Source organism: Manduca sexta, chromosome 13, assembly GCF_014839805.1.
Source record: "Manduca sexta isolate Smith_Timp_Sample1 chromosome 13, JHU_Msex_v1.0, whole genome shotgun sequence".
Lineage (NCBI taxonomy): Eukaryota > Metazoa > Arthropoda > Insecta > Lepidoptera > Sphingidae > Manduca > Manduca sexta.
The window spans coordinates 4,915,886-4,940,990 of record NC_051127.1 but is presented as its reverse complement, the minus strand read 5'-3'; the positions used below and the strand labels follow the sequence as shown (position 1 = coordinate 4,940,990).

Here is a 25,105-nt window from a genome sequence, read left to right as displayed (position 1 = left end):
CGTGACTATTTTTGTATAGGCCGAAAAGATTATAAGCAGCTATAGCTTAGTTGGGTCTGGAAAGGTCTGCCGAGACGAATGTCCGCGGGTTCAAAACCCAAGGGCGTGCACGTGCATTATCGCTTGCTTTAACGGTGAACGAAATCGTCGCAAGGAAACCTGTACAGCTGAGAAGTTCATAAGAATTTTGAAGGTATGTGATGTCAGCCAACCAGACCTGCATGATGGACTAAGGCCTAAATCCTCTTAGCAATAGAGGCCTATGCCCTATGTGGGGCCGTATACAATACTGATAATACATATATACCTATACAAAGACGAGACAAGTAAGTAGCTCGCCTGGAAAACACTACAACTTCGAATAAGCAGATGAAATACTATTTAGAGCTACAGATACTAATTTGTTTTTTTTTTTATTGACGCCTTCAATGGTCTCTCGTTAGTCACCAGTTTTTTGATTGCACTCCGTTTACCATCAGGTCATGTAGGGTAACTTTATTATGTCCGTAGAAAAACAAAAACCTATCACCATATCGCACACAAACATCCACCGAAATCGTTTAATTTTTCCAATTAAAAATAAATGAATTGTCCTATCCATAACTAAACCAAGTCCTCTGGTTACAGCAAATTAATTATCCAGTATTGTGTACGTAATGTTCTCACACCGAGTCGGCTCAGCGAAGCGAGCGAGACATCTCTCGCTGTCTACCCATCAACGTCTATCGATGCGTGTTTAATGACAATGTGCAACGATTTACTGTAAACTAGAATTTTATCCTTGAAACATCATTGCAAGTGATGGAACGGTATAACATTAATAAAGACTTGTTTTTTGTGGCTCAAAATCTATATATATATAAAAGAAATTCGTGTTAGTTACGCTATTTATAATTCAAGAACGGCTGAACCGATTTCGCTGAAAATTGCTGGAGAAGTAGCTTAGAACCAGGAGACGGACATATGATACTTTTTATCCCGTTCCCGTGGGACGTAACATAAAACGTGGTATAACAAAACAAAATTTGATATAGACCCTGAGTTTAAGACACTGGGAAGGTTATAGGCTACTATCCCGGGAAACTATATAGTGGGACTTTTATCCCGGAAAACTCCTTCACGCGGGCGAATCCGCGAGTAAAAGCATTACACATAAAAATATATACTTAAGTTAAAAAATATTATTGCTTTTATGACAATATGCCCCGCTTCGGATATAGGCCTTTTCCAACACTCTCCATTTTACTTTGCCGTTGCTGTTTGTATCGTCTCTACCGTTTTTTATATTGTCGATTAACCGATCTTTGGATGGTCCTCTAGCTCGCTTTTCACTTTTTTACCCCACTGTGTTGAGGCCTTACTCCACATTTGGCCCTGAAATAGAGTCCTGCATATAAATTTAACAACTTAGTTCTTAAGGAGGAACTTGTTTTATATGGAGATGTATATGTAAATTATATATGTAACTTACTTAAAGTATAAGTTATGAAAATAAGGGGGATTGTTATTATATAGTATTTGTATTATCAGTAGATATAATGGTAATGTGAGCAAATGACGTACCTGAGAGCATTCTATAAGAACTTTGAATAATAAAACTGTCCATTAGCATTAGGCCAGTGTGCGGACAGAGATTTAACCCTTCAGAGAAAGCAATTGCAACCAGTGGTGTCGTAAATTTGCTATTAAAACCAAGAAATGTGACAAGAATATGGTAAATAATATATATTTCGGCCTAGTTTATAGATAAATAAATTCATAGGATTCTACATAGGGATATAAAAAAATTCAAATCTAATATCTCGTGCATCACCAAGAGCGGACACAAAACAATAATTTGCGAAACCCACTAACAAATTGTCGATTGTAGTTTCCGTTAATTTAAATGTTTTGTGTCCTGATCATTATTTAATTAAAATCACTTGATACCAACAAAACGTTTAATTAATTCGTATTGCATAGCAAACGATACTTTAGCTTTTTACCATTCAATTCCAGTGATCGAACTACAAAGGTCCGGTAATACGAGGCCATTGCTTAAAATATTCTGAGTGGTAAACCACTAACACGAGGGAGTCTGTTTGGTTAAGTATTTAGCTTTGTCTATTATTACTATTAAGCAATATCGTGTGGCCATTGCTATGTTTCGAATTGAAATATATTGTAGCTAGTGTTGCCCAAATGCAAGAACAAGACGAGACTTAGCCAGTCTTGGTCTTGGTCTTGCGCCAATACACCTGATCTTGGTCTTGGTCTTGGTCTTGCGCTCCCAGTCTTGGTCTTGGTCTTGGTCTTGCAGCAAGAGTCTTGCAAGTCTTGCAATTACCTATTAGTCTATTACTATTTATTAAAGTTTACTTTAAATCTTAGAAAAACGTATTAGAATTGGAACATTGTGAGCTTGAATTAACATAGCCATAGTAAAGATCAAGCAGATTAATAAATAACCGAAGATTTGATAAGAAATTCGAAAAATCAACTGACCTATATGTCGTTTTCCATGGAAGTAACTGTTTCTTAATAAACATTTATGATTTATAAGCTTACATTTGCTAAAACATGTAAAAAAACAAATTAATTACAATAACTTGACTGTATTTTAAAGAACAATACTTATCTGTCTATAAAGAGATTGAACCTTCAACTTATAAGAAATTTATTAAAAGAGTTTTACGATTTATCATTGTATCTCAAAGTAAAAATGAAAAATTATTATTAATATTTCCCAATTGGGACCCGAGTGGGGCCAAAGTGGGAAATCCCAAAGTAAAAATGAAAAATTATTGTTAACATTTCCTAATTGGGGCTTGAGTGGGATTTAAGTGGGAAATCCCAACGTTGAAATAGTAAATTATTGCTAATAGTTCCGCTTGAATAAATCTAACTAAGATAAACGAAAAACAGAAACAAATATTAAACATTTAACCGCAATATTAGTAATATCATCTAGTTGATTCGATGTACATCAAATAAAGCGACGAATGTAATATTCCCGCTTGGACCAGTGGTAACGTGAACGACTGATGATCAAGAGGACCCGAGTTCGAGCCCAACTGACGACAAGGATGCATTCAACCAATAGTTCACTTTCTAATCGAAATATAAAGTTATAGTACCATCAGAGTCCGTAATTCAAAATTATTTTTGATTTTTTTAAATTTTAGATTTTTATAAATTTAGATTGGGATCTGATGGGGATTTCCCAATTGGGCCCCATTTGGGATTTCCCAATGGGGGCCCATTTGGGATTTCCCAATGGGGGCCCAAGAGGGCTTTGCGTGACATCCCAAAGTGGGCCCCAAGAGGGAAGCCCAAGAGGGGCCCCATTGGTCGCACTTTTAAATTTCTAGTCGTGCTATCCTTACCATTTTATCCCAATCATAATACTACTTGCGTGATCAGTATAATGTATTCATTTTCATTCTAAGCACTCTGAAACTTATTTATTCTTTGGAACACCTGTAGGTACTCTTAAAATTCGAAATTATTTTGCATGAGTATACCTACGCCCTATGTCGGCAATCAAATAGTGTCAAATGTTATGATTTCGGCGTGGCGGCAACGATTGTTTTAGATTTCAAAAGAAGCCGCCGGCGCGTGTATCATAACCATGTACTTCCGAAAAGCGGCAAATTTCTTTGAGAAGTAAGTACAAAACCTTTGATGCCGCATTATCAAAGTGCCGATGGTTAAAACATAGCTATGCATGCACTCAGTTTGATTTTAATAGATATTTTTTTATTCGCTATGTTTATGGTATTAGTCGTAATGCGCATAGGTCCAGTTTTTCATATTCTTTGATACAGTTTTTTGCGTCTTATAGAATTCCTAAGCGTACGTACCTATACACCGAACTGTTACACCTAACTACTCAGTGAAATAGCGCTAAGTCCTAGCTGCAAGACGCAAGAGTCTTGCAGGCTATGTCTTGTTCTTGCTCAAGTCTTGCACGGTCAGTCTTGGTCTTGGTCTTGCTAAAAATACGCGGTCTTGTTCTTGGTCTTGGTCTTGCAAAAACGCAAGAACAAGACCAAGACTGCAAGACCAAGACTGAATTTGGGCAACACTAATTGTAGCAAATTAAATTGATGATGATATTGTCTTCCTAGCCGATTCCGTTCCACCAACGTAATTAAAGTTTAAATACTGTACGTTTGACACTTAAACTTTTAGAGTTCAAGATGACGCACGCAGTACACACATTCAATCCAAAGTTCAGGCGCTGTTTTTAAACGCAACTTACTCGTCGCATTCTTTTGTATAAAAATACACAACCAAAATAGATTTTTTTTTATTAGCAGCCGCTTCTGTAACTAGTGGAAATCTAATTTAGTGTGAATCAGTCGCCAAGAGTATTTAATAATAAAGCAATAGAATAAAATATAGAAACAAAGGTCGCCTTGTTCAAGACAATAGAGGGCACGGCAGGGTCCACTGGCTATGGTATACTATTAGAGCATTTATTTTGTTTCGAGCCTTTTAATAAAGCGTTTGTATAAATTTACGCCTATTTTGCCGTTTAAAATTCGATGAGAGCCTAAAATGTCTCATGTTGCTTCGAGTTTTGTTATTTCTTTAGACGCTCTTTAAATTTATGTTAATTTACACTGTGTATATTATAAATCCGAAAAACACGAAACAAAAAACCTTACATGGTGAGTTGTTCCGACTTACGATTTTCACGAATTCATTCCGTAAACATCTCTAGAAAGTTGTTATAATTCTGGCGAATTTCTTTGGCGAAAATGTATTTTTTTTAAAAACAAAGTTTCTTGTAATAACAGATTTTATATTATCACACTTCATCATACTATTAAAGGCAGTGTAACCACTTAAACTTAAATTGTGTAAATCACTCACACATTGTCATTTTAATTCGAAAAAAAGAAATTAATCAAGTTGAAAAATCACATACATTTTTAAGTGGGTAAAATAGTTTGAAAGTTTTCAAGATGAATCATCGTTGTGTATTTATTACTCTTGACACTTGATAAATCAAATCCCAAACAGTTCTGAAATGAAATCCAAGTAAAATGAAATAAAAGTCGAAAACGATTTTTAAGCTGACGAGTGATTTTTACCCGAGAATTGCTATGAGGTGACATTGTCTTTACGAGAAAACTTTTTCCATAACGTTTCACCGCCTCAAACCGCTCGTAAATTAAGAACCAGAATGGGAGCGCAAATTAAATTGTCCCATCTACGAATTTCGTACAAACTAAATTGAAGTAGTGACCTTCTTGTGTCACTGCGTTTTATGCAATCGGTGAATTTAAATTAATTTTGCAGTCTGGTTGGTCGATTGGTGGTGTATATATGTCGTGGGGTAAAATGCGTAGGATCGGATTCCAGGTCGGGAATTATCGTGTGCGTTTGTTAACACGTATTGTTCGAGACTATCTCCCTCAGAGAGAGAGAGAGAGAGAGAGATGCATAGCGGTCATAAAAACTAAGCCAAACTCTTACTGAAACTTGTTTGAAAAAGTAAACAATAACCCTTCATTTGATTTTCAATTTATTCAACGTTGCTATATAGGAACGTTTGACTAGTGTGGGGGCGTTTGCAACATTTGACGAATTGCAACAAATTACTAATTTATACAGCTGAAGAGATTTTAGTTTGTTTGAACTCGCTAATATAAGAAACTACCAAAACGATTTAGATTTTTTACACTAATAGAAAGCTACATTACTCCTTATTGCTCTTTTTCCCGAAATAACTTCAAGCGGACAAAGCCGCAGGCAAAACCTAGTGTACCATATTATGTTTCAGAACGTTATGCTGTTTATCTAAATTCTGGATGTGAGCATATTAGTCGCCTTCTATGAGGCAAAGGGGTAGACGCTATTCCACTAGCATAAGCTACGGCCTAATATAATGTCTCTGATATCATATCAGGTGTTCTACACACATCATTCTTCTTCTTCATTCTATTTCATCTACCCCGGTAGGCAGCTAGTTGGCTGTGCCTCTGGCACTGCTTTAGTCCATAAGACGGACTACTCGCTCGATTTCCTACTAAAGATTGTTAGGCGCCAAAAGTTGTCAATTTTATCGATATAGTACATTCTATCGTATTACAAACGCCGATAATATAATTTTGTTAAATTGAATTTTCCACATGAAACACCTTCTAATTAAACAGTTCACAACTCGTTAACTTGAGGACGTGATTTCCACTGTCACGTGTCGCGTTTAATTTAATTACTTTGATTGTTAAATTTAATCGCGTATGCCGGTTGTTTCGTTCAGTGAGAATTTTATAATGTCTTTTATAATTTAAATCTTGTTGCTGGGTAAAAGTTTGTATCATACTTAAATGGTCGAGTTGCGTCAATGAACTGAATTTTATTATTACAAATTAAAATTACCTAATATTCAACAAACAAACTAACTAATAAGATCGCTGTTACATATAAAATCTATTTTTATTATAATCAACAATTAGTAATGATGGTTTAATGTTTGGCGGTATAACAAAGTTTTAATTATCCAAATGCAGAGTTCGGGCAACGACACACTTTGATATTTTCTATGAACGCTATGACATATAACACCAGAATTTACCAGTAAATTGTCAGCCAGATATGAAATTATGGCATCGACACCGCACAACTGTCAAATGGAATGACGGTCGATACTGAATTTTGTCGTGTAAGTGACGTTTCGTTGTACAAGTCACGGTCTGGTTTCGACCTGGTTTCTTTGAAAAGGCATATTATCCGGCGGTTACTATGTAAAAATCCATGTTATGGATGCCATTCTTGGGCTGCGGAAGAATGGTTATATCGGACTCACAGGCCTTCTGACCCAGATGTGAACTTAGTAGATTGATTTCAAATTCCTGTACTAAGCTTTGTTTTATTTTTTAATTCATATGATGTGCTGTCCGTAGTTTCACGCACGTGAATAACCTTATCCACCATCTGTACGATGCCACCGTCATCTACTTAAAAAATCATATAATAATCTAAATATTTCCAATGGGAGAAAAACACCGAGATAAAAAGTTACCTATGGGTAGATTCTTGACATGGTCTACTCATGTGCCAAATTTCATCTAAATTCGTTCAGCTGTTTCTGCCTTTACCGCTAACAAACATCTAAACATCATACAAATTTCGGCATATATAACGAAAAACGAATTATATTTTTCACGCCGCCTTAGAAAACCTAGGCATTTATTCATTCCTTTATTCCTAATTGCCGCTCTATCTTAAAATGAAGAAATAATCTGGAAAACAACACATCATTTGGTTCTATTGCATGCTATTTCGATTGAAATAGATACGGAACGCAACAACCAATCTTATAGGAACAACACGTTCCAGTTATTCCTGACCAAACAACACTTACGCTGAATGAACCGGCGCATAGCACTTACAAACGAACCAACTATCACGTACTATTGGAGTGTCGTCAAACCGAATGCAATATTGCTACGTACTTGTGCTTGAGCTGGGACCTGAATTTTACTCCAGTATCACTTAAAAGCGATAGCTTAGTTGGGAGAGGAACGAACTGCCGAAACGAAAGCCCGTAGGTTCTAAACCCATGAACACCTCTGACTTTTTTTAAAGTTATGTGAGTGTTCTTTGTTCATTATCACTTAAATGTAAAGGAAAATATTACGAGGAATCCTGCATTCCTGAGAAGTTCTCTATAAGAAGAGCTTGTGTGAAGTCTGGCAATCTTCACTAGGCCAGTGTAGGGGACTAAGGCCTAATCCCTCTCAGTAGTGCCCGTGTCCAGTAGTATTGCAGTATATAATACAGGGCTGATAATATTATTAGGGTGATGAAATAAAGCGATTATGCAATAATCATCGAGATTACTTTTTTCAACAAAATTCAAGGAGATAAAATTAATATAGAAAAATATAAAGTAGATTCAATATCCGTCTCTAAAAGTGAAATAAATTCAGTTAGGTTCTCGCTCATCATTTAAATGCAGCCATTTACCAGTGTCCTCCATTCACGAAACAGTGCTTCAATGGAAGCTGCACAAGCTCAGAATAGCTTAAGATCCGTTTCAATCCGACTAAGTAAATGTTTGAGAAGTGGCTGACTATGCCAGGGTTGTGGAAGTAATGATGACTTCATATAATTGCGATTTGTTTTTATCTAATTAATCCTTGACGAAATCTGAGATGTATTTAATAAAAATAGTCGTCAAGATAAACCAGTGTTTGTCTAAGGCGATTTAGTAATTGGTATTTAGTTATTAAAATGTTTAATAGTAAATTCTGAATTATAACGACGCCTCGGTGGCTTAGTATTGCGCGCGCGGTACGTCTTCCGCTGTATGATCTCGGGTCGGGCAAAGTGATATTGAGTTTTTCTGCTCAATGTCAATCAGTCTAGAGTCTGGGATTTGTGCCCGAAATGGCGATAACCTCACCGCCTGTCACATCACGGGACGGAATACACTCGGCGAAAAGTGTATGCATTATTGGCGTCTCCGCCTACCCCTATGGAAATAAAAGGCGTGAGTATGTCTGAAATATTAAGCTTATAGTTATAATTCATATATTACCTGAGAGCAGTGCGATAATAAAATGCACAATGTTACGACAATAATAAAATGGCAGCTATATTTTGTACTACTTTCGCTTGCGTTTAGAATGTCTGATCAAAAACTGTCACCAATAAAATATATCTGCTCTAGGTTTTACTGAAATTAAAGGGTATTCAATATTGTAGAAAACATCTTGTTTTGTACAATATTGAATACCGACCACTGGGCGAGACTAGTAAGTCACTGGCAGACGCTCCACGACTGTCCATAAATTTAAATTTAGGATGTCTTTTATACGAATAACTACCATTTCAATAAACGATCCATCGCAAAAATGGATCAATCGGATATGTTCTATTTCATGCTGACAAATTTCAATTTTTATTCTAATGATGTAACATAAGTTGAATTTATTGGGCATATTTATAACGACAGTTATGTTTACTTGTGGTGTACACATCGGGTGTCTGGGAAGGGGGAGGGGACGAGGTTCTTCTATTTGATACATAATTAGTCCTTTCTAATGACGTATTTTGATTTGTTTATTCTCACGATCCGATTGAAGCTTAAAATTGCGATTATGTGAAACAACCGTAACTGATGAACGTGAGGTAAGACGCGCAACGAGTCTATTTTGCCACGATATCGGATCTCTGATACCAACCTGTTTGCATGCGGTCTCGTACAGGCTGACGAACATCCTTCGTAGTTGAGTAACTTTGCTCCACCCATATATGAAACATTGTAGCCAGTGTAACTACTGGACATAATAAGACTTACAGCTCATGTCTTAGGTTGGCGAGCGCAGTGGAATACCAAATAATACTTTCTAATTGAAGGTATTGGATGGTGTTTCTACTGTTTATGGGCGGTCATATCGCTTACCATATCGCGAACGGTAAGCTATTCTTGTCATTCAAAACAATAAAAAAAATGTAAACACTTTAATACATACCTAGAGTAAATATCGCATAATACCACATATTATCGTTTAAATATTCTGTGTAAGCACAAACAATTTTAGCATGTGAATAATATTATGTTGTCGTTTACTGTTGTGCCAAATAAAGGTTTTATTATTATTATGTTGTATCTTTCCTGCGGAAAATCACGGCATAAAGGCCGGTCCTTTTGGAAGGCTTGCGTGGGGACATGGATCCAACACGTAGAGGCCCCTTTAAGATACATTACTCTAGTTGGGGTTTATACACCTTGCGAGTACTCTCTCTGTCTATACTTATGGAGGAAATACAGCCAAAGACAGCGCTTGCAAGGTGCAGGGACTATTGCAGAAAAGATGGGAATTATACTGGGTCTATGGATGGGATCTAGGTGGACTGGTTGCTGGGCTATTGATTGAGACAACGGGACGCCTGCCAAGTAAAATGTCTCAATCTTATGTATTCAAGGCAGGCGGTGACTTGCCCCCACTAGATGGGCATCCCATAAGTGGCGTAAGCCAAGGACGCAACACCGGTGTGGGTGGCTTAAGGGTGTCGAGAGGTGTGCACCGATTTCACCATCGCGGGTCGCTATCGCGTCCCGGAGCGGGTTCTCCCTCGCTATTACGCAGATTGAGCACTTCCACCCTGGAGCTGAGGTTCTTAGCTCTTGCGACTTCCACCCCTAGCCGGCCAGTTAAGGCAAGCCAAGGGTCAGGGGGTCTCATTTAGCCCCCACGGAATCAGGGAACGCGGTGTCGCCACTCACCGTCGGCTCGCCACAAAGCCGCCCCTGCGGGCTTATTATTATTATTATTATTATTATTATTACCTATCGGTTATCACCCAGTAAATATAACGGGAAATATTTTGATATGCTAAAATATCCTCTAGAGATAAACCCAGGAAAACTAATTGGTTGTACCAAAAACATATCATTATGTGATATGTCTGTATATAAAGTTTAAAACTGTAGGTGTTTTTCGTCATGATTGTTTTGAATGTAGTATACTGTCCCTATAGAATAGTACTTTTTAGCTATTCAATATTTATAAACCAATTTTTCTGATGAAAAAATTTGCAATATGTTCGTTCCCGGCTGGATAGCAACTGTAGATGTTATGTAAAATCACTTTTTAACCCAGCCGATACGCATTTATACATATAGATATATATTTATATTACACATAATACAGGTCGGAATAATCTTTTTTAATCGAAGGCAAAGGAGGTTTATTTATTCATCGTAAAAAAAATGATAGTTCGGCGATATTTTTATTATCCCGTTGTAAGATTTAAATGATTCTTATTTCGTTCGAATTCGAATATCTTTAGAGTGGTCCCTTTTCAATTTAATTGATACAGGGCGTTGTACTTCGAAGATGCAGAAGGTAGTCCGATGATCTTATTTGTAGGGTTGATTATTCCTTGAAAATTACTTACGGAAACATTTCAACCAATCAACCCAAGCTAAGGCAGGTCCAATAATAGCGACGATCCTCAATGCCGCATTTAAGCTCTCAAGCCTGTTTATGCCTAATATAACCCTGAAAATATGTGGGAGACGCAATAGCTTCCATTGCTGAATTGTTTCAAACGACACTAAAACTACTTTTTCTTACAGCTCCACCAAATCGTCCCAGTATAATGGACGCGAAGACCAGAAGCCACACCCGTCTTCTGGAGCCGTATAATGAGGGAGACACTCTTGAGCTCGTCTGCGAGACTTATGGAGGTAAGGATTTTGGTGCTGTCATTTTTAGAAGACCGGTATGAACTGATATTAAGGTGACAGGTCATACCCATACTATCAGAGACTTGGGTTTCTAGAATGTCATGTTATTAGATTAAGGCGATACCTCAAGGTCCATTTTCATACATTTTGTTTCACCTTTAATCTGGGTAACTAAACAAGTATTGGCAAGTAAAGAATTTAAATTCACGTCTAGTTAGTGATTAGTTCTCGCAGTTGAAAGAAAAACGTAAAAATAATTAATAATCATGGATATTTCGGCCTTTAAAATTTAATATGACGAAATTTTAACAAAATGTATGAAAATGGACCTTGAGGTATCGCCTTAAGGTATATTCAATTGATGTTTTTATAGGGGCTCGGTAAAGTGAGCCTCCCACCTGATGGTCAGTGAAGTAGGGTGCAGATAGAGCGCTGATTAGCGAAAGATGATTACCTCCTTTGTTTATTGCCCCTGTTTAATAAATATGTAAAATATACAGATGCCTGCATTTATATAAAGAGAGAAATTCTATAAGCGAGTAGTAATTAAACTAGCATAAATGTTATTCAAACCGGACTTTAAAAGCAATTGCACATTGCTGCTTAGCAATAGACAGCTACATATACTAAAGAACTCTTACATACGAGACACCCAGTAAGTTTGCAGATGCTGCACGCCTCGCGTGATTTAGTAAGATTATCCACAGCAACTTATAATTCTAATAACTTAATACTTCCCAGAACAGTTTGTAAACTTAGGCAGCTCGGGATAATGTGCTTTCTATTGTGTCTTTAAACTATAAAGATACATGGGATATAATGTATAAACTCATGAGAATAGTTGCAAGGAAGTTTAGATATAATATTGATAATTTTATTGGTACGATCTTGGATATAAAACCTCAATGTGAAAGGTTTTATAGTAAAAACAGGTAAACAAATATGAGGGCTGGCTGATGGTAAATGAGTAACCATAATATTAAAAGAATCGATTTTTAACTGCTTATTTTTGAGAAAACTTTGAATTAGTGTAAACGCAAATCGCTAAATAAAATAGACAGTCTTACAATGATCTTAGGAAACTATAATTATGGGAATTATTGCAGAAGACAACGTCTCGTTGAGTGACTATATGTATATCTGCATATAATTTTAAACCAGATAACAGTCACACAAACACACTTAATGCAGCTATTGATAGGTCCATTTGAAAATCTTCAGAGAAAGAATATTCAACAGTGGACTTCACTGGGCTGATGATGATGATAGGCTTACCATCAGTTCTAGGACGTTTGACGGTGCTAAGATAAAACATTTTGCTAAGAAAAGAAAGATATAGCAAGAATACTATTTCCAATAACTTATTGTCTAGAGGAATGACCACATTGAATTTCCCACGAGAGCTATGCACTGTTTAGTTTTTAGAAAATGCAGGATATGCATTTAAATGTATTGAAACTATGGTCTCATAGATATCCTCACGGGTTTTAACGCACGCAATTTATTTCATATAAATCTGGTAAAAATTTAAGTGGTCGAAGGAGCAATAATTTCTTCCGGATTTTAACCTTTTGGTTATCCCGCGGGACGTATGAAGTTGTAACAACCTTTGGGATCTAAGCTGTTCCTATCTGCATGTTCCTTGTTGACCAATAACGATACCATAGAAATACCTCATTGATTACTGCAGTAATGTGGGCTTGTTATCCAATATCTTAGAACAGTCATAATATGATTAGCAGAATAATACATGAGAGAATAAAAAAAAAACTATGGTTCAACTTCACACGCGTTCTATCTTAGTTATAATAATTTCCGGTAATTATAAAGTCGGATACAGACATAAGATCACGTCTTTAATCACGAGGGACTTGGTTGAAGGTGATTTAGACCTTACGATTTACGAAGCATAATATGGTTTTTGTAAAGATACTGATAAGAAGCCTTTCGCTACTTTATCATATATAATAACTTGCCTATTGACTATATTCAGAACTTCATTGATTTTAGAACCCGCGAACATCACTACTAGCCCAATAGGGCAATATTTGAAACCCCAATATGCATGAATTGGGTTGCTATTTCGATAGAATTACGAATTCCAAATAGTTATCGAGTTATTAAGTGCTGGACTCAGAACACCACTTACAGGTCAAAAGCCAAACTTTACCACTTCTATTTAAAGTTAGCACCACCTACATAATTTATGATTAGAATCAAATATTGTACCGAATAGTAAATGCTAAAGCAAAATAGAATAATATTTTATATTAATTATTTGAAATTACTGGTGTGCCCGTTGATGGCCCACAACGTATAAATGGTGTAATGATTAATGTCTTGGAGCTTAAGTACTCTAATCTATAGTTTTCGTGATGCCAAATTTTCAATTGTTTACAATTATGGAATCCGGTCTCCAAATTATACAAATTAATCTTCTGGTGAATTTAAAACCAATGTAATATACCAAATTGAAACGGCAAAATAGAAACATCGTTAGTGCTAGTGGAAGAATATGTAGTTTGTATATATCTACTATGCATTGTCGTCATTTAGACTTTCATATATGTATTCGCTGAATATTAGAGTAAAAATCCATCCTATGTCTTTACTTCATTTTTTTCTATTTTTGATCTCTCTCTCTCTTCAGTCGGCCTCTCATTACTGAGGATCGTGATCCCGTCCAAGGTCATTCGGTAATCTTCTCCACGAGGCGCGATCTTCGGCTTGGTGCACCGCAACGCTCATTGGCATATTTAGGGAGTTGGTGTCCTGGTCCGACCAGCGCTTCGGATATGTATGATGTTGTGGCGACAGGCGTCGCACATAGTATCACGTAGATGCTTGGATGAGTGTTAAGTCACGTACGTCACGTACCACATTAGTATATAAGCACCATTTGTACATAGAATAAATCAGACCAAATACCAGCTCGTGTCTCATTACATCTTGCCATAAATTAATGGCAAAATGTTTATGATAAAACGCTTTAATTATCTAAGTATTGATAATTTTTTAAACATATTATCTTGTGTCCAGGTGATCCTCGACCTCGTCTCACGTGGTACTTGGAGAATACAGTAATCGACGATTCGTTCGAGCAGAAAGCTGATGGGATCACAGTCAACACCCTCACCTTTCCCAACGTGGGTCGACAGCATCTGAACGCGAGGCTGGTCTGCCAAGCGTCCAACACCAACTTAGCACCGCCGGAGACCAAACTGGTTATATTGGATATAAACTGTGAGTATATTCAACAAGGTTTAAATTGACTTGGTTGATTCCAATTGAAAAACAGGTAGAACATATAGAAGGAACCAATAATTGTATTAATATTGTATGCAATCTTATTATGAAAACGATAAAAGATAATAATTAATTTTTAGATAAACATCTACTAGGATAATATTGTTATAGTACCTGTTTAGCTCATTTATGCTGTAGATAAGAGCTAAAACCGAAGGGTGCAAAGTAAAAAGAGTTATTTGCAAAATAGCTAGTTTGCAGGGGAGCGTATAGAAATAAATAGTGTAATATTTTTTTAATTTTTTAGTCGTATTTTCTGTCAATTTTATGAGTATATATTTATTATATTAGCAATTTATTTTGTATATTTGTATACGTATAATAATTATGTTTTTAATTTATGAAATTTTGCAGTTATTCTTACCTACATCGTATTTTAAATCATGTCATATGGATCAATGACCACTTGATAGTGTGTACGTGGGTCTTGACCTCATTTGTAATGATAATATTTGCTTTTATTTACAATAATTAATCATTCAATAAAATATTTTAACATGTAAATATAATTCCCTGATAAATAGGAAGTAATAAAAGTAATTAATTTTGTGCGTCGTACTTTTACTTTAAGTGTGGTTCAATTGGCAGAGATGACCGTTTCTGCGTTAGGGGAGATATCTATAGTCTTGTGTCATTGTGACCAACATTACGTGGTTGCATTTACTTCGCGCAATTATAAAAATAAGTTACCTCTATTTACGTACCAAAATTAATACAAATAAGGCGAAAAAAGATGTTATATCCTAGAGCTGTATTTAATTAATACGAAAAAGCAATAAAAAGTAAATTATGAATTTGTATATGACTTTATTTACTTTGCATACGACTAAATTATCTGCCACAATTTTCTTTAAATATTTCCAAGCAATGTCGTTGATGATAAAGTAACATTCCGCATTTTTTTATAAAAATGCGGAATGGATTTTAATCACCAAGCGCTACTTCATGTCCTAGATATTAAGAACATATTTTATCAGCAACTAGCCATGAATTTGCAGGAAATATACCAAACTCTGCACGAATGGATGAATAATTAAATAGCTGGTCTTACAAGGAAAGGAAATAAACAACTAGAACCAACACTATATTTTATACGCAATATTAATGATACTATTTGCTAACAGATGAAGTTCTGCAGATCCACCAACCGAAATTATAGTCATTATGACGTAAGGTCCGGAATTCGATTAATTATCTAGAAATCAAACTTTAACTGAATGAAAATCTTATATCAATTTGTTTAACAATATTTATTCTTGATTACATAACCAGAAAAATAAAATACCTGGTTAAGAGGCGCTGATTTTGCTTTTCATGTTTTTACGTACTTATTGCATGAAATTTATTTTTTATTTTACCAAAACTTGGTCGGGTTTTATACTTTCCTGGTCAGACTATCACGTTTATCGATACCCATTTTCCTTTAATCAAAAAGTAATAATTTAGTTACTTTTTGAGAGTATTATCATATGGTAGAGATAAGTAGATTACCTAATGGTAAGTGGTCACTGTTCACCATCATCAAAGAAACCACGCACCATCACTAAAATTATGCAATTACGCAAACCTTTCCTTTATAAGAGAAAGACGAGCATTCAGAAGGAAAAGCGATTGTTAAGCCTCCGATATAATCACTAATCGTAGTAGCTTAGCAAGATTACCACTTCATGCCAGCTTGCAGTGTGGCGCAATACCTGTCTAGCCAGCTAATTCAGCCTTTAGATATTACAATGGCGTATTGTGTGTGTATATCTTCAGTGTGGCTTCTTACATAACTCACGCCTTTCCTACTATACGCACAGGGCAAGGTGACTCCACAGCACCTGATGGTAAGTGGAGTGGTATTCAATAGAATGTCGACTGACGAGAGATGACTACCCCTAGACGGTTGACACAATTATGCCGGCCTGTTGGAACCAGATATACACAGGTTGATCCCGGAACACGACTCACTTCGGATCAATATAGCTAGTTTTAACATCTCGTGCACAGTGGTCACTATCCAGCCGGATATAAAATATATTCTACCACCGGCCTTTTTTACCCAGTGAGGCAGGAACAGTCGCAACTAGTACATGAACTTTCTGCTATGTTTATCACATTTTGTGATGATATGGAGTGAGGCTATCACCATATCGGATTGTGATTACACCCGATCACAGCACAGGTTCAGAATGAAAGGAATTAAAATGTAATAAATTAAAACCATTGTTGCAGCTCATAGTAAAATATTCAGTAAAATGTTCAATTACATTATCTGGAAACGCTTTTGAAAATACACCGCTGCTTTTAATATACACATTAAACTCTTTTAATATGTTTGTATTTGGGATGAGTAGATTACCTTTTCAGTATAATGATATACTTTCGAAATGAGAGCAGTTTATACAACAATTAGTTGAATATAGCCTTAAACCTGCATTAAGATACAAATGCAAGAACCATAGATTGTAATAGGTAAAGTCATCATTAGGCACAGAATTTGCGTTAAAATAATACGTAAACAGAAAACTCAAATAAATATAAATATATTATGCAATTAAGAAATCGAACCCACAGGCCTTTCTCTCACAGTCGGATAGTAAACCATTAAACTACAGCGTTCTTGAACTAAACCCTCGGGGCCGATAAATGAATCGAGAGCCAAAATTGTTTATCAGTTTTCCAGTACATGAATATTATTCTCAATTCTATAGAATAGCGTGCAGTCGTACCTGACATGCCTGGGATAAAACAAGTAAAGCTGAGAGCTCACAGGCCAAAAAAGATTACCTAGAATATTCAGCACGGATCTAAAATTGTTCGTTTCTCGAATATTATCTGGTTTCAGTAGTTCGCTTTCAAATATCTTTTTATAATATCTAAAATCCAGATAAAAAACGATTATAGCCAGAATTGGAACAAGCTGTTTTAAATATGTTTTTAAGACTACAGATTTCGTTAGTGCTTAAAAATTAGATTTTATAAATATACAAAAATCTGTAAGGATTTTTATGCCTTTCGCCCGATATAACGAGATAGCTTCCAAGTCGACGTTCAGAATAAATTATGCTATTCCGCATGGCTGTTTAAAGAATTTTTTTGAGTAAATATTGGGATTTTGTGAGCGAGGAGAAAGAGAAATCGCGTTTCAATGTGAAGCAAGATATTTATTCCATGTTTGACTGATGCGGCTGGCATGATTTATATTCCTGGGGAGAAATCTGAAATGGGTAACATGCTGCTCGTTATTTTTATTTCAATTTTCTTACTAATTCGACGAAGCTTTGTTAAGTAAGATAAATAACGGATTTCTGTAATGAGTACAAATACGTATATCTATTGAGAAACGTACTACCGAATTAGTTAATTTCGATACTATCGTCTCATGATTTTTGTCTAAAGCACAATTACGATCATTTTAACTTTACAACCAACTTCAAACAAAAGGTTAGATTATTTTTAAGACTTTAATTATATTAAGAATAAAGATGCTTTTGATCATTTATTCATTGTTTTTTTAACTCTAGGCTCATTTTGTATACAAATAGCTGTCCAAAAATAATCACCTCAATATGTCATCCCTAACAACCGAGTTTGTTGCAGTAAGGCCACTGAGCACGCAGATACTGAACAAGCGGTCGCAACTCTCGGCAGACAGGACCTACGAGGTGGAATGCAAGACCACAGGGTCCCGACCTGAAGCCACCCTTACCTGGTGGAAAGGAGGCAGGCAGATGAAGAAGAGTGCTGCCAAAAATGTGAGTAATTTTTCAAACAACAACTGTGATTGTGTAGTATAGAATTGAATGGTATTAAAAAATACAGAAACCTCTACTTTAATATTTATAAATTCGTAGCTAACTGTCTGTTACACTTGCACGGGTGAACCGTACCAATTTCCATGAAATTTGGTATGGAGATAGTTTAAGAGTCGGGGAAGGACGTAGACTATTTTTATCTCAATATAATATGTAAGTAATCGAATTTTTATCACAAAAAAATGTTCTCCGCGTGCAAAACCTCGAGCAAAAGTTAGTAACAAATATGCGATAGTCTATCTGAGGCCCAATAAAGAATAAAATCCATAATCCTTATTCCTTTCACGATATTATCGATGTTAAGGTACAGAACAAATAAACTATTCAAAATATGTTAGCGCTAGTAAGATGTCTGCTTTTGGGGGATAAAGACATGAACTTATGTTCGTTTATTACTTCCCATTAGGTCATTGGACAATTGTTGCTTGCAATATCTTTAAATATTAAAAAACGAAGTCCCCCGTTGCGTCTGTGTATTTGTCTGAACGAGAATCTCAAAAACTACTAAACTGATTTTGATGAAAATTGATATAAGGATAGTTTGAGAGCCTGGCAAGGACATAGGAAACTTTTATTCCGGAAACACTCGGACCCGCGCAAAGCTAAGTAAAATCTTGTTTAGTAATAAAAATTCAAAAATAATAAATCTTTGCTGTTATATTTGGTAAAAAGTAGATTTTTTATTTTCAATAATCCATTCAAAAAAGTATCAACGCATGAAAATACAGTGGAATTCGTAGCATTTATAGTTTAAAATTTCTCTTGGATGTTGTACTAAAGCATTGTTCTACATAATTCAAATTTCTGGGTCATGTTGTGTGACCTTAAGACGCTTCGCAAACGCTGTCAACTTGTTCAACACCCGAATATAGTATTTACAGGCAACAACTTCAAATTTTTAAATAAATAAAATATATTACAACCCGACTAAACATACAATTGGGACAATGGTACATCTTTGTCCAACTTTTATATTTAATTTATTGTATTATGTTACGTATATTTTATATGGACACGTTAAATTATCCTACTGCATCTGATGATAAGTGGAGTGGGGTCCATTAGAATATCGACTGACGAGAGGTGATTACTCCTCGGCAGTCGACATAATTATGCCGACCTGTTGGAACCGTATATAGCCAGGCTGATCCCTGAACTCGACACACTGGCATGGGCCGCTATGGCGGGTTTCAACACCTTGTATACAGTGGCTGATATCCGGGCGGATATAAAATATATCCAACCACCAGAAAATAAATAATTTATTTGATAATTATAGAAATTTGGGGTTTTCTGTTCAATATTAGCCCGGAGTCTGGAATTTGTGCCCGATATGGCGATAGGCTCGCCCCCTATCACATCCTAGGACGGAACACACTCTGCGAAAAGTGGGTGCTTTGGTTGCACCTCTGCATACCCCTTCGGGGATAAATGCGTGATGATGTGTGTGTGTATTTGATAATTGAATAATTATTTCTAAATCATGCAAAAACACAACTCGCCTCGTCATCCGTGTAAAATTAATATGATTTTCTCACTGAAATAAACAGGCCGTAGCGTAACCGTGGCATTGGAAATCTTAAGCTACGAAATTAAGAACATTCGAGACATTTTTTTTGTTTCGTTTAATTAATTTCAACGAACTTAAACATTAATTAATAAACTGGTTTTAATATGCCCGTGACGTAATATCTGCAAACAATGGACCTTTTGTTTCGAACGTTAATTTATTTCTCATTGTAAATGTAATTATATATGTGGCAGAATACAGCTTTGTCCATATGAATGGGTCCGCTGGATGGATGGAAGGGATTCTACCCACAAAATATGGTATGCTGATTTGCTTTTGTGTCTCGGAGATGTATAGTCGTGTAAATATTATACATCAATTTAAAGAGATATTTGACTAAATTTACGTAATTATATTAAAAATAATCTGCTACCTTTGGTCGGCATCAGTCGACGAATTTTTATTATTATTTTAGCATAAGTCGGCAAATGCGCTATGATATTTTCGATTAAAATAATATTAAATTAATTAAAACTTACAAACCAGGCTCGCTAATGGAGAGTGGTTTTTCAGGAAAATAACTTTTTTTATATCTACGTGCCATATACATTATTCATAATTGTGAATAAAATACGAAATATTATTAAGCCTGGTAGCGAGCTCGATCAGATTTAAATTTAGAGGATAATCTTAAGGAGAGTTATGAATTAGACGGGATTTTGTTTTTTTTACATAATATTTTAATTGGCTTCGCCTACACGAAAGTAGTTTCCAGAAAAATATAATTATAAAATAAAACTATACCAAGGACAAGGCAGCTTATAATTGGTAAAAATATTTTTTAGAATTATTTCAACCATCTAAGATTAAAGTTTATAAACCATAGATAGAAGAATTACACAGCGTATTAAGGTGATGAATAAGAATTTCAGTACAATGTTGAAAGCGTTGGCTAAGGTGTGGCCCGTCTCCTATACTCAGAAGCCCCCACGCACCGAAGGACGCCCTCGGCGTAAACGACAACATGAGGCCAACTACACACTGCCGTCCATCCCGGGGGTCACCACAATGTACTTAGCATGCACAACCTACACCAGCGGCGGACAGCCCCCTGCTGCCCACCGACGACCCCCTTCGTGGCCCCTATTAGTCGCCTCTTACGACAGGCAGGGGATACCGTGGTGGAATTCTCCAAACGCCCCCAGTCCACAGGGCGGATAAACTCGTAACCTGCCTCGTAAAATAAATGTGTATTTTTAAATCAGTTTCCAAAATCAATATATCTTATTACGAACACACGTTGTCAATTAACATGTTAAAACAAATATTCACAGCAATCCATTATGAGTGATGTCGCAGTACAAACAGAGCTGAAAGTTTAATTAACAAATAATTTTCTAACGGAATATCCATCCTTCAAACTGTCAATTAACGATGTTTTTTTATCCCTTTAATAGAAAGTATAACATTATCATTCTGTGTAAACATTCCGTACAAATATTTATTCAGTGAGGTTTTTGTATATCTATCTGATTATTTAACATTACGGTTCAATAGATTTGTACAAATATATAAATATAATGATTAACTATAATTATTGTTATAACTTAAATTACTGGTGGTAGGTCTCTCATATGTGAGAGTGCGCCTGGGTACCAGAGTACCACCACAATTTTAATTTCTGCCGCCAAAGCAGTGTGGAGCTACTATTGTGTTCCGATTTGAAGGACATTGTAGCCAGTGTAACTTCTGGACATAATGAGACTTAACATCTTATGTCTCAGGATGACGAGCGCAGTGGAATACCAAACAATACTTTGTAATTCAAGGTGTTGGATGGTGTTTCTACTGATTATGGGCGGTCGTATCACTTACCATCAGGCGAACAGCAAGCTCGTCTCGTCATTCAAAGCAATAAAAACAAAATTATGCAACAACGAAATTTTTAAGCACTTTATTATTAATTTAACGCTGGTTCGGTAAATAGATTAAATTGAACTTGATACTACACATCTAAAGTCAATCAAAGACATTAGGTGTTAAAAATCGTCAGATATAAGCCGAGCAGCTGCTATATACCGACTAACCTAACTTCGTCGGGTTCTCAGGTCGGAAAAGATCCACTAAGACTGGTTTGCCATGTATATGGTCGTAATCTAGCTGAGTACTCTGTACTTTGATGTCAGCTTGGTTTTGTAAACTTTTACTACTTGAAAAGATGGTGAGATCTTTTGGTGCTCTCAGCGCACCAAAAATAAACATAATTATTTTTGGTAAATAATTTTGCAAGGACTAAGGCCTAATCCCTCTCAGTAGTGGAGGAGGCCCGTGCCCAACAGCGGGACAGTATATAATACAGGGCTGATATTATTATTTATATTAGTATTAATTTTGCAAGAGCTGTAGGAAAAACAACACGTTTCATCGTCAATTTTTCATCGTAATCTTGCTCTGGCAACCTTGTATAAATATCATTTTACTAAAACGTTAGCGTAGAAACCCTACAACAATAAAAGTAGCGAAATTCGGCTATTTCGAATGGAGGGTGAACCACACAACATTTCATATTATTTTTGCAGACACTCGTGATCTACGCTGTTTGAATACATTGTCTTCGAAGGCCATTGTGTTGTATTTATTATGTGTATATTATTATTCGTTGCTGACAATTTATTTCTTCTCTTGTTTATGCTCAAGCCTTTATCTTCGTAAAAGTAGGCAGAGGTTCAACCCTATACTTACCTACCCACTGTTCGGTGAGATTAATATCTTATTATGTCGTGGATGATTTAAGTACCACCGATTTACTTTTGAATATTTCCTGGATTATTAAAAATAGTTTGAAATTATATTATGTTTTTATTTATAGGAAAATATAGGTAAAAGGTGCATATGGATTAAATATTAACATGGGTACTAATAGTACATGATACACAAAGATGACTGCTCTGGAATACACAAATCTGTCAATGAGCTAACATGTTACTTGATGATAAGTGATGTCCATAACCATCCACAATATCAGGTGCTTAAGTAGCTTTAAAAAGAATAGGATTAAAAAAATTAACAAGAGTTTTAAAGCCTCTTATTCACGGTCTGTTTTTTAGCAATACCGAATTTTAAATTGTGTCCATTATGGCGGTTGAAATATGCTCGCTTCATATTACATGGCACATAACAAAGCTGATAAAATATCGATAGAATACACCCCAGAAAAGTGAAAAATGTTATTTTTTTGTTTATGTATATGACTACAGTATATATGAATATAGCAATGTATGTATACGTTTACATACTATTATCCTTAAAGAGGTAAGCAGAGAAGCAACTAGAGCATCCACTATTCCGTGTTCTATCCTTTGATACAATAGAAAGCGAGCCTACCGACAAATTCCAGCCTGAGATGATACTGAGTATAAAAACACAATATCCGTTTGCGAGACTCTGGCTCTTAGAGAGATAATCTTTAAAATTCATCTGGCATAAATAAATAACCTTTAAACCTTTGCCCAGTTCTCCGAGAACAACGCCACAACGAGCGTGTTGACGCTGGTGCCAGTGGCGGAAGACCATGAGACGGATCTGGTCTGCCGCGCCGAAAACCCCAGCGTGGTCCCCCGATATTGGTGTATATCGGAAATAGGCTGGTTAGACTGGAGTAATCCCATTGTCTCAAACATCTATGTGAGGTAACAGCTAGCTGTCAATATTGTATGTAGGTAAGATTTTCGGGACCTAAATGATCTCACCTTCCTAATTTCATTCAATTCTCTTGCGCATATTCTGCTCTATGTATGATTTTATCGTATACGATCTGATATTTACTACAAGTTATTTTATTATTTTTTTATATAACTTATTTGCGTCGTACGATATTCGTAGCTAAAGACGGCAATATAAAGAACATGAACGATCAACTCTAAGTGGGGAACACGCACACGCAATTACGATGTAACTGTATATTAACAGTAACTACCAAAACATATTACTCTTGTATGTTTATGAGAAAATGCGGAGAATGGAGGCAATTATGGCACTGCGGTTAAACATGTTTGACGTTCTGTATTGCTCGAATATGACTTGCTATGTCTGGTACATTTCTGTAACTAGATGAAGAACTAAGTACTCTCGTATTCGTCTCAGGGCCTTGTTTATTCGTCTGTAGTGTTTCAAAGGAAATTGTACTTTAATTGCAGAACATTAAGTGTAATAATACAAGTTGTACGTGGTGTGATTGGTATTAAGTTTTTTTTATCTATGAATGACGGAGGAAGCGAGGAAGACCAAACTTGGCTAATATAGACGTATAAAAACTTGATTAGTAACCTTGTTAAAACCCGCTGTGATCACTACAAGAGTCAGGTTTCCGGATGGTGAACACGTAGTAAGATAGGCCAGCATTATAGACAGGTTAAAAAATAATCTTTATCCGCAGTTTACATATGTATAATGTAATAATAATAATACCAGCTTTGTATTACATAATGGTCAAGTGCTGGATACGGGCCTATTTTAGTACTGAAAGGCTTTAGGCCTTAATCTACTACGCTGGCCTAGTGCGGATTGGCAGACTTCACATACCCTCAAAATTCTTATAGAGAACTTCTCAGGTATGCAGGTTTTCTCGCGGAGTTTTCTTTTACTGATAAAGTAAGCAATCATTCACATATAACTTTGGAGGTTAGAGATTCATGCCCTTGGGATTTGAACTTGTGGACATGCATTTCGGCAGTACGTTCCACTTCCAACTAGGCTATCGCCACTACGTATAAGTATGGTATAAAAATATGTAGTCTCTCTTTGAAACAAATGTTTATGAACCCCTAAACAATCTCATACATGCATGATCAGCGTAAATTTTTCTTGTCCGCGTAGAAGTGTCGAATCCGACGGCACGTGCCAGGCCCTATTTCACCGAACGTTGTATTCGCCATTCGTGTTGCCAATTTAGTGCGTGTACCCAATAAATCCAGATCAAAATTGGGAATATACTTATGTACCATCACAGGCGCGTATTGTGGTCTTGGTGAGGGACTCAAAATGCTTTTATACCTATTTGTAGTTCCGCTTGTGGTATTATCTTTCCTTAATTACTAAATAAAAATAACAGCTTCTGTTAAACATTATTATATTTTTTAGAAGAATAAGTATTAGGTATATAACAAACTTGTACTCACCACTTTACCTCTGGATTTGATGTTTACTTAAATTATGCAGTAATATCCAAAATCAATTATTTAGACCTAACATCGCTTTGGCCGACATAATATTGTCAGTTCGAATCTCCCGCCTGAG

The 25,105-nt window shown here is 35.9% G+C and overlaps 1 protein-coding gene across 1 annotated transcript in view; it reads left to right on the top strand.

Moving 5' to 3' along the window:
- The window catches only part of LOC115445495 (nephrin), a 173,209-nt gene that overhangs the window by 94,867 nt on the left and 53,237 nt on the right, over positions 1-25,105 (top strand). The window contains exons 4-7 of the mRNA XM_037438239.1: positions 11,084-11,194; positions 14,234-14,437; positions 18,086-18,240; positions 23,324-23,468. Coding sequence (XP_037294136.1) covers positions 11,084-11,194; positions 14,234-14,437; positions 18,086-18,240; positions 23,324-23,468 — 615 coding nt within the window. The remainder of the gene's footprint in view (positions 1-11,083; positions 11,195-14,233; positions 14,438-18,085; positions 18,241-23,323; positions 23,469-25,105) is intronic.